Source organism: Lepidochelys kempii, chromosome 1 (assembly GCF_965140265.1).
Source record: "Lepidochelys kempii isolate rLepKem1 chromosome 1, rLepKem1.hap2, whole genome shotgun sequence".
Lineage (NCBI taxonomy): Eukaryota > Metazoa > Chordata > Testudines > Cheloniidae > Lepidochelys > Lepidochelys kempii.
Window position 1 is genome coordinate 351,264,447 of NC_133256.1, and position 19,396 is coordinate 351,283,842.

At 47.1% G+C, this 19,396-nt stretch overlaps 1 protein-coding gene across 10 annotated transcripts in view; it reads right to left on the reverse strand.

Moving 5' to 3' along the window:
• SHANK3 (SH3 and multiple ankyrin repeat domains 3) overlaps positions 1–19,396 on the reverse strand; it is a 772,487-nt gene that overhangs the window by 213,202 nt on the left and 539,889 nt on the right. For all 10 annotated transcript variants that reach the window (XM_073329053.1, XM_073329054.1, XM_073329055.1 and 7 more), the window contains one exon: positions 2,633–2,746. In XM_073329053.1, the coding sequence (XP_073185154.1) occupies positions 2,633–2,746 (114 nt within the window). The remainder of the gene's footprint in view (positions 1–2,632; positions 2,747–19,396) is intronic.

The following is a 19,396-nucleotide window of genomic DNA, read 5'->3' on the forward strand; positions in this document are numbered from 1 at the left end:
CAGTGGGTCTGTGGATGCCATGCACTAATTGGGATAAATATCAAGCAACTGGGGGATGCTCAGAGCCTTGGTTTGAGCCCCACCTGTGCAAAAAACAAGACACACACACAGCCAGGCAGAATCTGTGGGTTTTGTGAAACGGTGTTTTTGGAAGCATGCATGTCAGGAATCCTTGGCTCAAACGAACCCAGATTTGGCTCACTAACCCTACCCGCACTGCCATGAGGCACAGAAAACGCCAAGGCAAGGGGAGCAGACATACAGATTTTACCGCACTTCCAAAAGTCGACCTTTGAACATTCAGAGTTTCTCAACCTGAACTCAAGTGGAGCTGACGCTCCCGTGAGCTACTGCACGAAATGAATCAGCAACCGCTTTGCTCTGCTCAGGTGTGCGGCACGGGACAGTCCTAAGATGGGACATTTGAGGAAGAACAGGGAAAGGATGTTCACATCCTTACAGCTGCAGTATACCAGAGTCAGAGCGAAGTGGCCTGCTCCTAGCTGAGCCAGGAGAGCCCCTGGAGATGAAGACAGCCTGAAACTATGGTTCTGAGGCACGCAAACTGCTCCATTCATCTCACGCCCCCACCCCAGTGAGGGCACTTGCTAGCTGGTGCAATGTCCCAAGCATGCCCATTCTCAGCTCCGTCTCAGTGTGCTCGGTGAACCTCCCACACAAAGAAGCAGGGCTCCCATGGAGAGGGGCTCCAACCCCTCAGAGTGTCAGCCTTCACCCTTCTGGGGCAGGAAGAGGGGCTTAGACAGCCTCGATGGGCAGGAATCCCCAGCTGACAAGAGGGGGCAGGGAAGGGTCCCAGTAACACATGGCAACAGGAACAGAGGTCCCATGGGGCAGGCCTCCCAGTCCTCATCACACACACACACACACATTAGGGGAGAATGTGGGCCTGACATGATCCCCCCCATGCTTCCTGCAACCCAGCCCCATATCACTCCTCCAGCGTCCCTCTGCCCACGCAACCCCATTTATCCCCCTCCCCACAAAAATTCACGTCATTAGAATAGTTTCAGCACCTCCTGGATTTCCGCTCTACTCAGACTACACCCCCCACCATTTGCTAGAGGCAGCGTATAGCAACAGGTCCACGTTACATTTTCTGCCAAGGTTGGGTTTGAACTTGCAGTGCCCAACAGTAGCTTAAGTCCAGCCACAGCATGCTCCTAAGCCACTCAGGTCACGTAAAAGCTGGCTGGCCTGAAACTCTTGGCTAGTCTTTCTGCACGCATGCGTTGCAGTCTGGTGTGGGAGTGTTTAGCATGTGCTAACACAGAGAGCTAAACTCTTCCTTTAATAATGTTTCTACTTTGTTTCCCCCAAGAGGCTGTGGGAATCTTGCACTAGCTGGGACCAAAGTCAGGCAACTGATATCAAACGGGGGAAAATGAGAGCCACAGTTTGAGCCACTGGTTTGTGTAAAAAACACTGGTACAATCTGTCAATCTCCAGAACTGGTGCGGGGAGCTGCACCTCAGGAACTCCTCGCTCAAGTGACCCCAAATTTGGATCACTCCCCCTAACCCATGCCCCCATGAGGCATACCACATTCCAAGGCAATCTCAGTAAGTGTGTGCATTTTAGCACAATTAGAAGAGTGACCCAGAAAAGGTCACTTTGAACAGAAAGGCCTTCTCAGTCTGAACTCTAGCAGAGCTGGTGCGCCATACGAGCCTTGCAGGATGTTCATCAACAGTGCAGTCCATGGGCACTCGAGGACTCCACGCCAGCGCCTGCCAGGGCCCTCTGCACAGAGTCAGCAAGCTGCCTGTTTTACACAGCTGTTGGAAGGGTTCTGCCATGACCACACCTCCTTCCCAGAAGGCCCTGCCCACACATGGAGCTTCTTTGGAGGATCAGGTGTAACTTGTGTCTTTTTTCAGATGTATGGAAAGCACCAGATGGACTGGCCCCTTGCTAGCCACTCGTGCCGTGCTAGGTGCTGTTCCAGGAGGCCAGAGCTTCCTGAGGTGAGCAACTGCTCACTAAGCCAGTGTCTGCACATGGCACTGTAGAAGGCACTTGGCAGGGGAAGCAAACCAGCTCCATGTCACTCAGCCGCTTTGCCTTCAGTGCGTCTTGTGTTCAAACGGTGTGAGGAAAGCACGAGATGCACATGGGAGGAACATGGCTTCCTGCACATGGGAGTTGGCTTCCTGCACAAGCATAAGCTGAGACCTGATTAAAGGGACAGGAGCCCCAGGCCGTACCACACCAACAGCCACTGCTCAAAGCACTACAGCCTCTGAACCATCTCAAATTTGGCACCCAAAAATCAGTGGTAGGATTTGAAGCCGTTGCCCTGTATGACTAAATAATGCTCCCACAGGGCGGCAAGCACATAGGTCACGACACTGAAAGTACTGAAGGTGGGAACTCTGGACTGGGAGCAGCAAGAGAATCAGTGACAAACTGACTCGACTGTAACTTCTGCTATTTTGTGGGTTTCAGTTTCTGGGCTGGGCACCCAGGGCAGAAGATGGGCAGCCTGAGACTTTTGTGTAAGTGGACATCAACCAGTCTGAATTGATGGGGGCTGGACGTGGCTGCCTTGCAGAGGAAGCACTCAGCCCAGTATCTGAGACAGTTGCCCTACCCGAGCAGGGAAGCTTACCTTGCCGTGGATCATACTGTCGCATCTGCACTTCCTCAACGCATTCTGCTGGGAACCAACCGGTCCGTCCTTTCACGGTTCCTTCCCAGAAGCCACCCTCACCAATACTGAGCACTATGGAAAGAGAAATGGGCAGAGATCAGAACAGGGAGAGGGGCACTGCAGGGTACAGAATTACCATGTCCAAGTGCACGGTCTGTGGACGTGCACAACCTGGGAAAGAAGGAGCCACCTAAGAGCCCTCGGAAAGGGTTGTCTTTTGTCCTTCCAGCCGCCTCAGTTAGAAAGTGAGAGACCTGGGATGCATGCAGCGAAACGCTTGGAGAGAGAGCCAGGAGCATCCACCCCGTTCACAGGAAGCACTGGAAGGGAAGCCAGTGTGTTCCAGACGTCAGAGACTTTTTGGAAACAAGGTCTCAACACCATGACTGTGTTGACTTTGCAACTTCAGATGTCTCCTGCAAGGCAGGGAAGTACTGCCAGTATTTTACAAACAGGGAAACCGAGGCATGGAAGGGACAGTGATTTTCCCAAAGCCAAACAGCAAGTCAGTATCAGAGCTGGAATCAGATCCCAGGGGTCTGGCACCCAGCCTCGTGCTCCCAGAACTAGAAAATGCTGAGTGCATCTTCCCTGCAGAACGAGGCGATGATGTGAACTTAAGCTAGCTAACTCAGGTTAGAAGAGCAGTGAGGAGCCTGGGGCTGAATTCAAGCTACTAACCGGAGTTCAGACCCGAGTGGCCTTGTCGTCGCTGCTCTTTTAATCTGAGTTAAGGTACAGCTTAGATGTCTTATCTACTATCAGGACACTTCAACATCAATGGCAAAATCCTCCCAACCCATCAGGGCTAACTAATAACCTTCCCTTCCCAAGTCACCCACTCCAACAGCCCAGGAAAAGAGAGGAGCCTTGAAACAGTTCTGGAAGACTAGGCCAAGGGCAGAAGTGAATTCCAGAACCAAGGGTCCTTCACTGGCATCTTGCCAGCGGCCTTTTCCTAACTAAACCAGGGCACTGGTTGGCTGACACCTCACTGATTCCCATGCATTACTGCAGCAACAAAGGCCAAAATCATGAAAGGTTTATAGGTTGAATCCATCACCTTTCACGACCTCTAAAAGTGACTTTGGAGCCAGTGCAGATCGCAGAGCAGTGTCATGCTCCCAGTCAGAGGCTTTGCCAAGCATTCTGCACGAGCTGCAGAGTGCTCTGCGGGCACAGCACCACAAAGGCCATGCCCAGCCTTAAGGTGAAACACCTGGATCACTGTGGGGGAGCCCCAAATGCAACAGTGGTGATCAGCAACTTTACAGCAAGCACAGCTGGTATGAACTGCTTTCAGGGCACTCAACAGGACCCGGAGGGCTAATCTGAGTAACAAAGGGCAGGCAAAAAGAGGGATGTCCTAGAATCACCACCCCAGTCTCACCCAGATGAAGCCCAAACCAGCTCCCTCTCACCCAAACCCCAGGCACTCAGACGATCCATCACCTTCACCATCCAGGCCCCAGCAAATGGAGCTGTAGGACTAGCTAGCAAGCCCACGTTGCCTTGGTGAGGCCAACCCTTAACTGCAGGCTGAGCCGGAGGAGTAAATGAACAGACCCTGCACCACCCCCAGGAATGAGAAAGAGTTGCCTGATATTGCCCCAGGTGAAGAATGGAGAAACTGAGACTCGTGGGGCGCGGTGGACAGATCCGAGTCTGATCACTGGCAGGTGGAGCCAATGAGATATTAAGGAATAGATAATACTGATGTATTTCCGCGTGGCATCTTCTGAGCCACACAAGGTATCTACACTGCAAAAAAGGTGTGTTCTTAAATCCGATTAGTTAACCTAGGTTAGCTACCTCAGGTTAAAATAGTAGCAAAGACATGTCAACATGGCTTTAATGAGGGTTTGCAGCTCGAGTTAAAGCCTGGTGGGGAGCCAGTGGTTGAATTCAAGCAGCTGGCGCACGTTAAAAGCCAAGCTGCCATGTCTTCTCTATTTTAACCTGAGTTAGCTAAAGTGGATTAACTAACCTGATTTAACACACAACTCTTTTTGCTGTGTCAACATAACCCTAGACAGGGACTATCGCATCCTTGCTCCATGATGCAAGAACTCTGCATATGCCGCACAAAACTGCAATCGTCTTTCTAAATGCCCTATTTTTTATTACAGCACCCTTGGGTGGGCTGGGCATTTACAGAACAAACCCTCCCAAGACCGGACAGTCTGAGGGCTTATTGACATGCAAAGTTAAACCAAGTTAGCTAATAGCATGAATTTAAAGTGCAGTACTTAGACTGAGACTTTAAGGCCAGAAGGAACCATCATGATCTAGTCTGACCTCCTGCACATTGCATGCCACAGAACCTCACCCACTCACTCCTGTGATAGACCCCGCACCTCTGGCTGAGACACTGAAGCCCTCAAATCTTGATTTAAAGACTTCAGGTTACATAAGAACGGCGATTCTGGGTCAGACCAAAGGTCCATCTAGCCCAGTATCCGGTCTTCCGATAGTGGCCAACGCCAGGTGCCCCAGAGGGAATGAACAGAACAGGGAATCATCAAGTGATCCATCCCCTGTTGCCCATTCCCAGCTTCTGGCAAACAGAGGCTAGGGACACCATCCCTGCCCATCCTGGCTAATGGCCATTGATGGGCCTGTCCTCCATGAATTTATCTAGTTCTTTTTTGAACCCTGTTATAGTCTTGGCCTTCACAATATCCTCTGGCAAAGAGTTCCACACAGGTTGACTGTGCGTTGTGTGAAAAAATGCTTCCTTTGTTGGTTTTAAACCTGCTGCCTATTAACATCATGGGGTGTCCCCTAGTTCTTGTGTTATGAGAAGGAGTAAATAACACTTCCTTATTTACTTTCTCCACACCAGTCATGATTTTATAGACCCCTATCATATCCCCCCCTTATTCGTCTCTTTTCCATGCTGAACAGTCCCAGTCTTATTAATCTCTCCTTATACGGCAGCCGTTCCAGACCCCTAATCATTTTTGTTGCCCCTTCTCTGAACATTTTCCAATTCCAATATATCTTTTTTGAGATGGGGCGACCACATGTGTATGCAGTATTCAAGATGTTGGCATTCCATGGATTTCTATAGAGCCAAGATGATATTTTCTGTCTTATTATCGATCCCTGTCTTAATGATTCCCAAATTTCTGTTCGCTTTTTCGACTGCCGCTGCACATTGAGTGGATGTTTTCTGAGAACTATCCACAATGACTCCAAGATCTCTTTCTTGAGCTAATTTAGACCCCATCATTTTATATGTATAGTTAAGATTATGTTTTCCAATGTGTATTACCTTGTATTTATAAACATTGAATTTCATCTGCCATTTTGTTGCCCAGTCACCCAGTTTTGTGAGATCCCTTTGTAGCTCTGTGCAGTCTGCTTTGGACTTAACTAGCTTAAGTAGCTTTGTATCATTTGCAAATGTTGCTACCTCGCTTTTTGCCCTTTTTTCAGATAATTTATGAATATGTTGAATAGCACTGGGTCCAGTACAGAACCCTGGGGGACACCACTATTTACCTCTCTCCATTCTGAAAACTGATCATTTATTCCTACCCTTTGTTTCCTATCTTTTAACCAGTTAACAATCCATGAGAGGACCTTCCCTCTTATCCCATGACAGCTTACTTTGCTTAAAGAGCCTTTGGTGAGGGACGTTGACAAAGGCTTTCTGAAAATCTAAATACACTATATTCACTAAAAGAACGTGGAGTCCTTGTGGCACCTTAGAGACTAACCAATTTATTTGGGCACTGAATAGATATGCAGAGAGAGATGGCAATGGGATTGTTGCAAAGATTGGTTCCTGGGTTAGTGTTTCTGTTGTGTGGTGTGTAGTTGCTGATGAGTATTTGCTTCAGGTTGGGGGGCTGTCTGTAAGCAAGGACAGGCCTGTCTCCCAAGGTCTGTGAGAGTGAGGGATTGTCCCTGTAACAAAGCCCGTTGCCAACTCTGTCTGCATATCTATTCAAGGGACACCATCATAGGACCTAACCACATCAGCCACGCCATCAGGGGCTCGTTCACCTGCACATCTACCAATGTGATATATGCCATCATGTGCCAGCAATGCCCCTCTGCCATGTACATTGGCCAAATCGGACAGTCTCTATGCAAAAGAATAAATGGACACAAATCACACACCACAAACTGTAATGTTCAAAAACCAGTCGGAGAGCACTTCAATCTCCCTGGACACTCAATAAGAGACTTAACAGTGGCCATTCTTCAACAAAAAAACTTCAAAAAACAGACTTCAACGAGAAACTGCAGAACTGGAATTAATTTGCAAACTTGACACCATCAAATTAGCCCTGAATAAAGACTGGGAGTGGCTAGGTCACTACAAAAAGTAATTTTCCCTCTGTTGATATTCAGCCCTTCTTGTCAACTGTTGGGAATGGGCCACATCCATCCTGAATGAATTGGCCTCATTAGCACTGACCCCCAGCGAGGTACGGCAACTCCCATCTTTTATGTGCTGTATATTTATACCGGCCTACTGTATTTTTCACTCCATGCATCTGATGCAGTGGGTTATAGCCCATGAAAGCTTATGCCCAAATAAATTTGTTAGTCTCTAAGGTGCCACAAGGACTCCTCATTGTTTTTGCTGATACAGACTAACACAGCTGCCACTCTGAAACCAGCCACTATATTTACTGGATCTCCCTTGTCCACATGCTTGTTGCCACTCACAAGGAATTCCAGTAGATTGGTGAGGCATGATTTCCCTTTAAAAAAACCATGTGGACTCTTCAACAAATTACGTTCACCTATGTGTCTGACAATTTTGTTCTTTACTAGAGTTTCAACCAGTGCACCCGGTACTGAAGTCAGGCTAACTGGCCTGCAATTACCAGGATCACCTCTGGAGCCCCTTTTAAAAATTGGTGTCACATTAGCTGTCCTCCAGTCAGCTGGTACAGAAGCTGGTTTAAATGATAGGTTACAGACCACAGTTAGTAATTCTGCAATTTCAGATCTGAGTTCCTTCAAAACTCTTGGGTGAGTATCATCATCTGGTCCTGGTGACTTATTATTGTTTAGTTTATCAATTTGTTCCAAAACCTCTTCTAATGACACCTCAATCTGGGACAGTTCCTCAGATTTGTCACTTAAAAAGAATGGCTCAGGTTTGGGAATCTCCCTCTTCCTCAGCTGAGAAGATTGATGCAAAGAATTCATTTAGTTTCTCCACAATGGCCTTATCACCCTTGAGTGCTCCTTTAGCATCTCAATCATCCGGTGTCCCCACTGGTTGTTTAGCAGGCTTCCTGTTTCTAATGTACGTAAAAAAAAAATTTGCTATTACTTTGAGTCGTTGGCTAGATGTTCTTCAAATTCCTTTTCGGCCTTCCTAATTATATTTTTACACTTCACTTGCCAGAGTTTATGCTCCTTTCCATTTTCCTCAGTAGGATTTAACTTCCACTTTTCAAAGGATGCCTTTTTGTCTCTCACTGCTTCTTTTACTTTGTTGTTTAGCCACAGTGGCACTTTTTTGGTTCTCTATGTTTTTTAATTTGGGGTATACATTTAAATTAAGCCTCTATTATGTTGTCTAAAAAGTTTCCATGCAGCTTGCAGGGATTTCACTTTTGTCGCTGTACCTTTTAATTTCTGTTTAACTAACTTCCTCATTTTGGTGTAGTTCCCCTTTCTGAAATTAAATGATACCAGGGCGGGCTGCTGTGGTGTTTTCCCCATCACAGGGATGTTAAAATTTATTATATTATGGTCACTATTAGCAAGCGGTCCAGCTATATGCATCTCTAGGACCAGATCCTGTGTTCCACTTAGGACTAAATCAAGAATTTAGGTTACAGAGAACCTCCCATGTACTCTAATTCAAACCAGCAAGTGACCCATGCCTTGTGCTGCAGAGTGGTAAAGGGGAGGTCTCTGCCAGTCTGACCTGGAAGAAAGTTCCTTCCTGACCCAAAATATGGTAGTGAGGCCCCTGAGCATGTGGGCAAGACCCACCAGCTAGACACGTGGGAAAGAATTCTCTGTAGTAACCTCTGAGCCCTCTCCATCTAGTGTCCCATCTCTGGCTATTGGAGATATTTGCTAATCAGAGTCATAGATGGAGCACATGCCATTGCAGCCAACTTTTCATTCCATCCCCTTCAGAAACCTAACAAGCTCAAGTCTTGAAGCCAATTCGGCTTTTTACCCCCACTGCTCCCCTTGGGAGGCTGCTCCAGAATTTCTCTCCTCAGGTGGTTAGAAACCTTGGTCTAATTTTAACCCTAAACTTTTCAATGGCCAGTTTATACCCATTTCGTCTTGTGACAACATCACCCCATAACTTAAAATGGCACCTCTCCCTCCGTGACATTCTATATGTTGGGGGAGCGTACTGTAGCCCCCATATTCCTCATTTTCATAAAATCAAGATCTTACATATAAAGCAGGCCTTGTAAGGGGTCGGGAAAAGGTTATGATCTTCTGAAAGTCATTTCTCTGTCCATAGATGTGTATCGTTGATGCGTATGAAGTTATGAGAATTGTGTTGTATGGTGGTCACTAAAACATGCTGGAAGTTGGGGAATCAGCCAGATATTCGCTCCCCAGAAGCAACAGCAAGGAAAGTCACCAGTGCCCGGGCTGGGTGTGAAACAGCCCATCAACAGCCATTGTCCACCAAGGGAGCTACAATTCCATGACCCACCTGCATGAGGCTACACCAGGGGAATTGCTCAACCTTGCCTGGAGACTCAGCAATGGCCCCCGGACATGCCTGGACTTGTGTTTTCCAAGCACATAGAATCATAGAATCATAGAATATCAGGGTTGGAAGGGACCCCAGAAGGTCATCTAGTCCAACCCCCTGCTCAAAGCAGGACCAATTCCCAGTTAAATCATCCCAGCCAGGGCTTTGTCAAGCCTGACCTTAAAAACCTCTAAGGAAGGAGATTCTACCACCTCCCTAGGTAACGCATTCCAGTGTTTCACCACCCTCTTAGTGAAAAAGTTTTTCCTAATATCCAATCTAAACCTCCCCCACTGCAACTTGACTCATGGACTGAGAGTATAAAACAGACTGAGTGGACACATACTGGGCCCTTCTCCTGCCCCCACCTATGCTGCAAGAGACCAAGACCTATGCTGCAAACAACCTTGAGTGGATCACTGCAGACTATGTGGCTCTGGGAAGAAGGATAAAGGAGCTTGAGGCACAAATGGTGTTCTCGTCCATCCTCCCTGTGGAAAGAAAAGGCCCAGGTAGAGACCGTCAAATTGTGGAAGTCAACAAATGGCTACGCAGATGGTGTTGGAGAGAAGGTTTTGGATTCTTTGACCATGGGATGGTGTTCCAAGAAGGAGGAGTGCTAGGCAGAGACGGGCTCCACCTAATGAAGACAGGGAAGAGCATCTTCGCAAGCAGGCTGGCTAATCTAGTGAGGAGGGCTTTAAACTACGTTCACCAGGGGAAGGAGACCAAAGCTCTGAGGTAAGTGCGGATGTAGGATACTGGGAGGAAATATGAGCAGGAGAGCGCAAGAGGGGAGGACTCCTGCCTCATACTGAGAAAGCAGGACGATCAGTGAGTAATTTTAAGTGCCTCTACGCAAATGCAAGAAGCCTGGGAAACAAGCAGGGAGAACTGGAAGTCCTGGCACAGTCAAGGAATTAGGATGTGATTGGAATAACAGAGACTTGGTGGGATAACTCACATGACTGGAGTACTGTCATGGATGGATATAAACTGTTCAGGAAAGACAGGCAGGGGAGAAAAGGTGGGGGAGTTGCATTGTATGTAAGGGAGCAGTATGACTGTTCAGAGCTCCGGTATGAAACTGCAGAAAAACCTCAGTGTCTCTGGATTAAGTTTAGAAGCGTGAGAAACAAGGGTGATGTCGTGGTGGGAGTCTGCTATAGACCACCAGACCAGGGGGAGGAGGTGGACGAGGCTTTCTTCAGGCAACTAACGAAAGTTACTAGATCGTAGGCCCTTCTCATGGGGGACTTCAATCACCCCAATATCTGCTGGGAGAGCAATACAGCGGTGCACAGACAAACTAAGAAGTTTTTGGAAAGTGTAGGGGACAATTTCCTGGTGCAAGTGCTGGAGCAACCAACTAGGGGCAGAGCTCTTCTTGACCTGCTGCTCACAAACTGGGAAGAATTAGTAGGGGAAGCAAAAGTGGATGGGAACCTGGGAGGCAGTGACCATGAGATGGTCGAGTTCAGGATCCTGACACAGGGAAGAAAGGAGAGCAGTAGAATTTATTTAGAAAAGCTGGATGAGCATAAGTCCATGGGGCCGGATGCGCTGCATCCGAGAGTGCTAAAGGAGTTGACAGATGTGATTGCAGAGCCATTGGCCATTATCTTTGAAAGCTCCTGACAATTGGGGGAGATCCCAGATGACTGGAAAAAGGCTAATGTAGTGCCCATTTTTAAAAAAGGGAAGGAGGAGGATCTGGGGAACTACAGGCCAGTCAGCCTCACCTCGGTCCCTGGAAAAAATCATGGAGCAGGTCCTCAGGGAATCAATTCTGAAGCACTGAGAGGAGAGGAAAGTGATCAGGAACAGTCAGCAAGGATTCACCAAGGGCAAGTCATGCCTGACTAATCTCATTGCCTTCTATGATGAGATAACTGGCTCTGTGGATGAGGGGAAAGCAGTGGACATGTTATTCCTTGACTTTAGCAAAGCTTTTGACACGGTCTCCCACAGTATTCTTCCCAGCAAGTTAAAGAAGTATGGGCTGGATGAATGGACTATAAGGTGGATAGAAAGCTGGGTAGATCGTTGGGCTCAACGGGTAGTGATCAATGGCTCCATGTCTAGTTGGAAGCCGGTATCAAGCAGAGTGCCCCAAGGGTCGGTCCTGGGGCCGGTTTTGTTCAATATCTTCATTAATGATCTGGAGGATGGCGTGGACTGCACCCTCAGCAAGTCTGCAGATGACACTAAACTGGGAGGAGAGGTAGGTACGATGGAGGGTAGGGATAGGATACAAAGGGACCTAGACAAATTAGAGAATTGGGCAAAAGGAAATCTGGTGAGGGTCAACAAGGACAAGTGCGGAGTCCTGCACTTAGGACGGAAGAATCCCATGCACCGCTACAGACCAGGGACTGAATGGCTCGGCAGCAGTTCGGCAGAAAAGGATCTGGGGGTCAACAGTGTGCTTTTGTTGTTAAGAAGGCTAACGACACTTTGGCCTGTATAAGTAGGGGCAGATTGAGGGACGTGATCATTCCCCTCTATTCGACATTGGTGAGGCCTCATCTGGAGTACTGTGTCCAGTTTTGGGCCCCACACTACAAGAAGGATGTGGAAAAATTGGAAAGAAACCAGTGGAGGGTAACAAAAATTATTAGGGGACTGGAACACATGACTTATGAGGAGAGGCTGAGGGAACTGGGATTGTTTAGTCTGCAGAAGAGAAGAATGAGGGGGGATTTGATAGCTGCTTTCAACTACCTGAAAGGGGGTTCCAAAGGGGATGGCTCTAGACTGTTCTCAGTGGTACCAGATGACAGGACAAGGAGTAATGGTTTCAAGTTGCAGTGGGGGAGGTTTAGGTTGGATGTTAGGAAAAACTTTTTCACTAGGAGGGTGGTGAAGCACTGGAATTGGTTACCTACAGAGGTGGTGGAATCTCCTTCCTTAGCTTTTCAAGGTCATGCTTGACAAAGCCCTGGCTGGGATGATTTAGTTGGGGATCGGTCCTGCTTTGAGCAGGGGGTTGGACTAGATGACCTCCTGAGGTCCCTTCCAACCCTAATATTCTATGAGTCTATGAAGACTCCAATATAGGAGATTGGTCCAGGTTTAAGGAACAAACCTGTACATTAAGGACTGCAATATCCAGTGGGGTGAGAAAAACTGCTTAATCTAGTTGCTGCCCAGTCTAATAGGGTTGAGAATTTAGACTGCGTGCTTATATTTTATTTTATTTTGGTAATCACTCTGACTTGTGATTCTTTGATTTATAATCACTTAAAATCTATCTTTATAGTTAATAAATCTGGTTGTTTATACTACCCGAAACAGTGTGTTTGGCTTGAAGTGTGTTGGAGGCTCCCCTTGGGAGAACAAGCCTGGTGCATATCAATTTCTTTGTTAAAATGACAAACTCATATAAGCTTGTGGCGTCCAACAGACATAACTGGACACTGCAAGGTGGAGGTTCCTACGGTTGTGTCTGGAACCAGAGATATTGGCTCGTGTCATTCAGCTGCAAGTAGCTGGAAGCAGCTTACATGCCAGAGGCCGTGAGTGAACAGCCCAGGAGTGGGGGTTCTCACAGCAGAGCAGGGTAAGGCTGGCTCCCAGAGTCAAGGATTGGGGTGACCTAGCAGATCACCTGTCCAGATAACACCAGAGGGGAACGTCACAGCCTCCCTGGTGTATTTACAGAGAGCAATCATATCTCCTCTTAGCCTTCCTTTGGTCAGGCTACACAAGCCAAGCCCCCTAAGTCTCATCTCATAAGACAGGCTCTCCATTCCTCTTATCATCCTCGCAGCCCTTCTCTGTACGAGTTCCAGTTTGAATTCCTCTCTCTTAAAGATGGGACACTAGAACTGCAGACAGTATTCCAGATGCCGTGCCTTGTACAATAGTCATAACACTTCTCTCTTTTTCTCTCTCTCTCTTCTCTGCTGGAAATGTAATCCTGGGATGCACTGGGTGAGGAATTAGCCTTTTTCATGGCCATACTGCATTGGCAGCTCAGTCATCCTGTGATCGACCAATACACCAGGTCTTTTTCCACCATTACTTTGAACTGGTAAATCCCCAGGGCAAAAAACTCTCGTTCTTAGTCCCTCTATGCATGACCTTGCACTTTGCACCATTAAATTTATCCCACTTCTATTACTCCTGTTTTCAGGGTCATCCAAATCTTCTTGTATGTGTAATGGGGTGCACAGCACGTCCCTGCATATCCAGCCCCTTGGCCCTCTCCTCACTGACTCAGGGACACTCCAAGCTGGTGCAACATCTGTGATCTTTATTTGTCCATTTCCCACCACCAGTTTCCTACTACATACAGGCAATTTACAGTGGCTTGACCTAACACAGGCGTGGTCAGCAACAGAGTAGCAGGCTCCTATCTCTCCTTGAGCCTCCCTTCCCTCCTGGTCTCTCTCCCCACCGCCATTTCACTCCCTTCCTCCCACCCTTATAGCTCCTGCCTACTGAGGCTGGCAGGTGCAGTCAGTGATTAGGCAAACCTCAGCTATTTACCCAGCCCCAGTCCATTCCCCATGACTGGGGCTCAGGTGGCAGGAGCTAATTGAGGCTCCCCAGCCGCGCCCTGCCACAGTCAGATATTCTCGATCTTCTCCATATTGGAAACACCTCCCAACTTTGTGCATCTGCAAAATTTTGTGCCAAGATCAATAACGAAAACCTTAATGAAGACTGGTCCCAAGACCGATCCCTGAGGAACTCCACTAGTAACCTCCCTCCAGCCTGACAGGTCACCTTTCAGTGTGACCCCTTGTAGACGCCCCTTTAACCAGTTCCTTAGCCACCTTTCAGTTCTCATATTAATCCCCATCTTCTCCAATTTAACTGATAATTTCTCATGTAGAACTGTATCAAATGCTGTACTGACATCCAGGTAGATTACACCTACTTCACTTCCTTTCTCTAAAGAACCAGTTATCTTCCCAAAGACAGATCAGCTTGGTCTGGCTGCTGGCAAAATCTACATTTTATAAAGCCGTGCTGTATTTTATCCCAGTCACCGTTTACCTCTATGCCTTTAATTACTCTCTTGCCAAATTTGTCCTAAGACCTGGCATACAACTGGGATCTACCTAACGGGCCTGTAGCTTCCCCCCTCCCCCTTTCTTAAATACATGTACCATATATGCAATTCTCAAGTCACAGGGTACAACCCTGAGTTCACAGATTCATTAGAAATCCTGACTGCTGGGCTTGCAATCAAAGCCCTGTGCAGAACTACGTTTAATCCTGCACCTGCTATTATGGCAGCAGGTCCTATGGGACCCCAGTCCCGCTGCAGGGCTCTATACTAGTCCTGCCAGGGCTTTGCTTGCAATTGTATGTGCCAATTCCTCTAATATTCTTGCACAGAGATTAACTGCCCACCCCCCCCCCCCAATTTGGTCGCATTAAGGTGTCTGAGTGTGGCTTCCACTTAGGATGTGGTAATTTTTACTTCCATATCCTTGTTTCAATTAGCCACCCTGCCACTGACCCCAAATTTCCTATCACCCTCATTAAAAACTGGAGCAAAGTATCAATTTAGGTGTTGGGCCATGCCTAGATTATCTTTAATCTCCTCAGTGGGCCCATATGGCTAAAGCATCTTTTACTATTGGTTTTAATTTCCTTTGCAGGGTCCAACTCTGCTTGGCTGTTGGCAGTTCTCACTTTATCCCTACACTTCCTGACCTCCAAGAGGCAGCTTTCCTTGCTGATCCCTCCCTTCTGCCACTCCTTGAAGACTCTCTCTTAATAACCTGTTTGAGATCCTTGCTCATCTAGTTTGGTCTGCAACCCTTCTCTAGGAGGTTTCTCCCCTTTCTTTACAATCCAGGCTCCTGATAGTTTCTGCAACTTTAACCTAAAGTAATGCTAAGCCTCCTTCACAGTCAGATCCTTAAGTCTTCAGCCCACCCAGTTCCCCTAACTAATTCTCATCATTTTTTAAGTTTGTCCTTCTGAAAAAATAAAAAAAGGACCCTAGTTGCAGATGTATTTTTATCTTTCCATTTAGTTTGAATGGAATCAACTTAAAATGAATTAAGCCCCCACATGAACACTCATTCCCAAGTAAGGCTGCCTTAATTTGCTTCTGAAACTAAAGGGAACTAAGATCACTTTACCTCTGAAGGACAGCACCCACACAGAAGTTTAAAGCACTTTGAATTCACACCTGTAGTTAATATGGCTTAACTCAATGATCCTGGGTAGACATGGCCTCAGTTTCACCATGGCACCGCTAGCCGGGTGTATGCATGTGAGGAAGGAGAGGTTTACAGGAGTGTGATCACGGGGCTGCTCACTAGCTGTGTCACTCTGCTCCCCGCTCTCCTGCTGGGCCAGTCAATCCCAGCACACTGGTTCTTCCTTCCATTCAGTATTTGGGCTTTCTGCACATTCACTGTATTATTCAAGCTGAATCTGCTGTTATTTCCTTCCCTTGCAATTAACCTCCCTAGGGTCCTTTGTTTTATTTCGCCATCATCATGGGAGCAACTGCGCCTCCCAGCTGAGGTGATAAAAGCCTCGTGAAGAAAGTGGCTTCTCTCTTTTCCTGTCCTGAGACAGCATTTCCCAAGCCTAGCCGCTTTATCATGCCCATCCCCACGCCTGGGCTCTCCCAGGCCTACGCTGCACCAAGGAGAAAGTTGCAGCACGGCAAGCAACACGGTCTTCTGGAGAGTCTGCCTTCTCAAATTTCAATCCACCTCCTGTACCCCTGGGTAACCATCGCCTCCAGGACCTGCCGACTCTCACCTCCTCCGAATACAACAACCTGGGAAGAGTTTAGCAGCTAGAGTTACTATTAGTTAGCATCATTTCTGTGCCCTTTACCACGGTGCACACCTGTCATTACATAACGAAAACCACTATTAGCATAACTTATAAATTAATGCTGCCCTACCCTAACCCGCGCAAACCGCATGAGGAAGAGGCTTTGTACTGCACGTTCTAACTATGCCCATCCACTGGTTCCTATAGAAAATGAATAGCTCAGCCTGTTCTCTGGTCTAGAGTTTTCCTTGTTAGAGGCCCAAATGACCCCAGCCCCTCCAATTTTATTCACAGATTCCAAGGCCACAAGGGACCACTGTGATCTAGTCCAGCCTCCAGTCTAACACAGGCCATAGACCTTCCCTGCAAAAATTCCTAGAGCAGATCTTTTACAAAACATAGCCAATCTTGATTTCAGTGATGGAATATTGACCACAACCCATGGTAAATTTTTAACGGTGAGGGTAATTCATGCCTTACTTCCTGTCTGAATTTTTCTGGCTTCAACTTCCAGCCACTGGCTAGTGTGATCCCTTTCTCTGCTAGCCCAAACAGTCTATTATCTAATATTGGTTCCATATGTAGGTACTTGTATACTGTAATCAAGTCACCTCTTAACCTCCTCTTTGTTAAGCTAAATAGATTGAGATCCCTGAGTCTATCAAAAAGCAGGTTTTCTCATCCTTTAATCAGGCTTTCCTGATTTAGACACTAGAAATGGACACTCATCTTGAGAGGAACTGATCATAGAACTAAAAAAATAATGTTTGTCAGACACTCCGTTTCCTTCCCCAGACCTGAGGAAAACCTCTGTGTAGCTCGAAAGCTTATACCGTCCATCAACAGAAGCTAGTTCAGTAGAAGATATTACCTCATCTACCTTGTCTCTAAAAATTAATGGTAACTTAGGTGCCAGGAACCATGATTCAATCACATTTATAATGTGCAAACAGAATAGAGTCCAAACCAGTGACTGACAGATAAAGTACCAACTATATGTGTTGTGACAAAGTTCCTCCTCTACCTTGGTGGGTCTTGCGCTTATTGGCGGATTTGCTCACCTTGGAGCTTCACAGCAGCCCTCAGCTTGGCCGTTTTCGTGAACCCACAGTCCAGGCCAACTCCTCCTGTGTCTGACCAGGAGTTGGGAGGATCTGGGGGGAATCCGGGCCTGTCCTCTACTCCAGATTCCAGCCCAGGGCCCTGTGGATTGCAGCTGTCTAGAGTGCCCCCTGGAACAGCTGTGCGACCGCTACAACTCCCTGGGCTACTTCCCCATGGCCTCCTCCAAACACCTTCTTTATCCTCACCATAGGACCTTCCTCCTGGTGTCTGATAATACTTGTACTCCTCAGTCCTCCAACAGTCCACGTTCTCACTCTCAGCTCCTAGTGCCTCTTGCTCCCAGCTCCTCACACGCACACCACAAACTGAAGTGAGTTCCTTTTTAAAACCCAGGTGCCGTGATTAGCCTGCCTTAATTGATTCTAGCAGCTTCTTGATTGCCTGCAGGTGTTCTAATCAGCCTGTCTGTCTTAATTGTCTGCAGAAGGTTCCTGATTGTTCTAAAACCTTCCCTGTTACCTTACCCAGGGAAAAGGGACCTACTTAACCTGGGGCTAATATATCTGCCTTCTATTACCCTCCTGTAGACATCTAGCCTGACCCTGTCACAGTATGTAAGAGGACTAATTTCACAAGCTGAAAACAATACAAGCCAAATAAGCTGGGAGAAAGAATTTAATCGGAAAAATATGAATGATAATCAGAAATTGTTTAAGAACACCATACTAGTTGCCCAAAATGCCACAACCAAGGGAGGTTTCAGAGTAGCAGCCATGTTAGTCTGTATTCGCAAAAAGAAAAGGAGTACTTGTGGCACCTTAGAGACTAACCAATTTATTTGAGCATAAGCTTGCATCCGATGAAGTGAGCTGTAGCTCACGAAAGCTTATGCTCAAATAAATTGGTTAGTCTCTAAGGTGCCACAAGTCCTCCTTTTCTTTTTACAACCAAGGGAGAAAACCGTATTGGGTAAAAGAAACTGGTTTAGAGGGGGAGTGAAGGCAGCTATAAAAACATTATTCTATAGCAAGTGGAAGAAACAGAAAGTTGGCCAATAGATAGTAATGAATATAAATCCAAAGCTAGAAACTGGGAAGCTAAGGAACACAAAGAAAATAAAATGTGTGGCTGGCAGAGCTAAAGACAATAAGGAGTTTAAGTATATTAGGAACAAAAAGAGCCCTGACAGTGGTATTGGTCCATGACCAGATGGTAGTGGTAGAATTATCACTAACAAAGCAGAAAAGACATTTTTAAATCAGCTGGCCTGGATAACTTGAATCCAAGAGTTTTAAAAGCTGGCTGGATCATTAATATTGATTTTCTATATGTCTTGGGACACCGAGGAAGTCCCAGAAGAAAGCTAATGTTGTGCCGATATTTAAAAATGTCTGACTTTAGTAGCAGCTGTTTCACGGAGATCAGTGGAATAGAAAAAGCATTATGATACCACAACGTGATCTGTCTGTTCCCCCCACACTCCAAAACAGAACATTTATTGAACATGTCTGCCTTTGCTGTATTATCATTGATAACCCTACCACTGCCAGCTGGGAATGGACCAATACCATGGTCAGGATTCTTTCTGTTCCTAATATATTTTAAAACTCCTTATTGTCCTTAACTCCGCTTGCCAGAGGTTTCTCCTTGTGTTCCTTGGCAGAATCCAAGTTCTGGTTCCTGGGGAGCACAGGGAGGTTTCACAATATCCCACCCATTGCATCGTGCTCAGAAATGGACGGAGAGCACGGGCATTCGTGCACGTGTCAAGTGTAGCCTGTCCTACCCAAGGCTCTCAGTGATCTCAAAGAGCTTGACTGGTGCTTTCTGGTAACTGTAGCTTTGCTGAGTCTGTCCATTTGTGCTCAGCACAAGCACCCGGGTGCAGGTACATGCATGTGTGTTTACAAGGCCACCCACGTAGGGACATGACCCAGAGATGCATGCTGGGTAGAAAGTTCCCATACAAGGGCAATTCCATACTGGGGAGCGAGCAGGGGTCTGACTGTGACACACCAGGCGTCCCTGGGGGAAGGGTCACAAAGCGTCACCATACCACAGGGAGGTGGAGGAGCTACCTCGAGAGCCATCAAGCTGTGCTGTTGCCTCACTGAATAGCCTCAGGAGCCTCTCGCATTGTCACCTTGCTCATCTACCTCCTGCATTTGCAGGTGTAGGACCCTCCCGTCTTC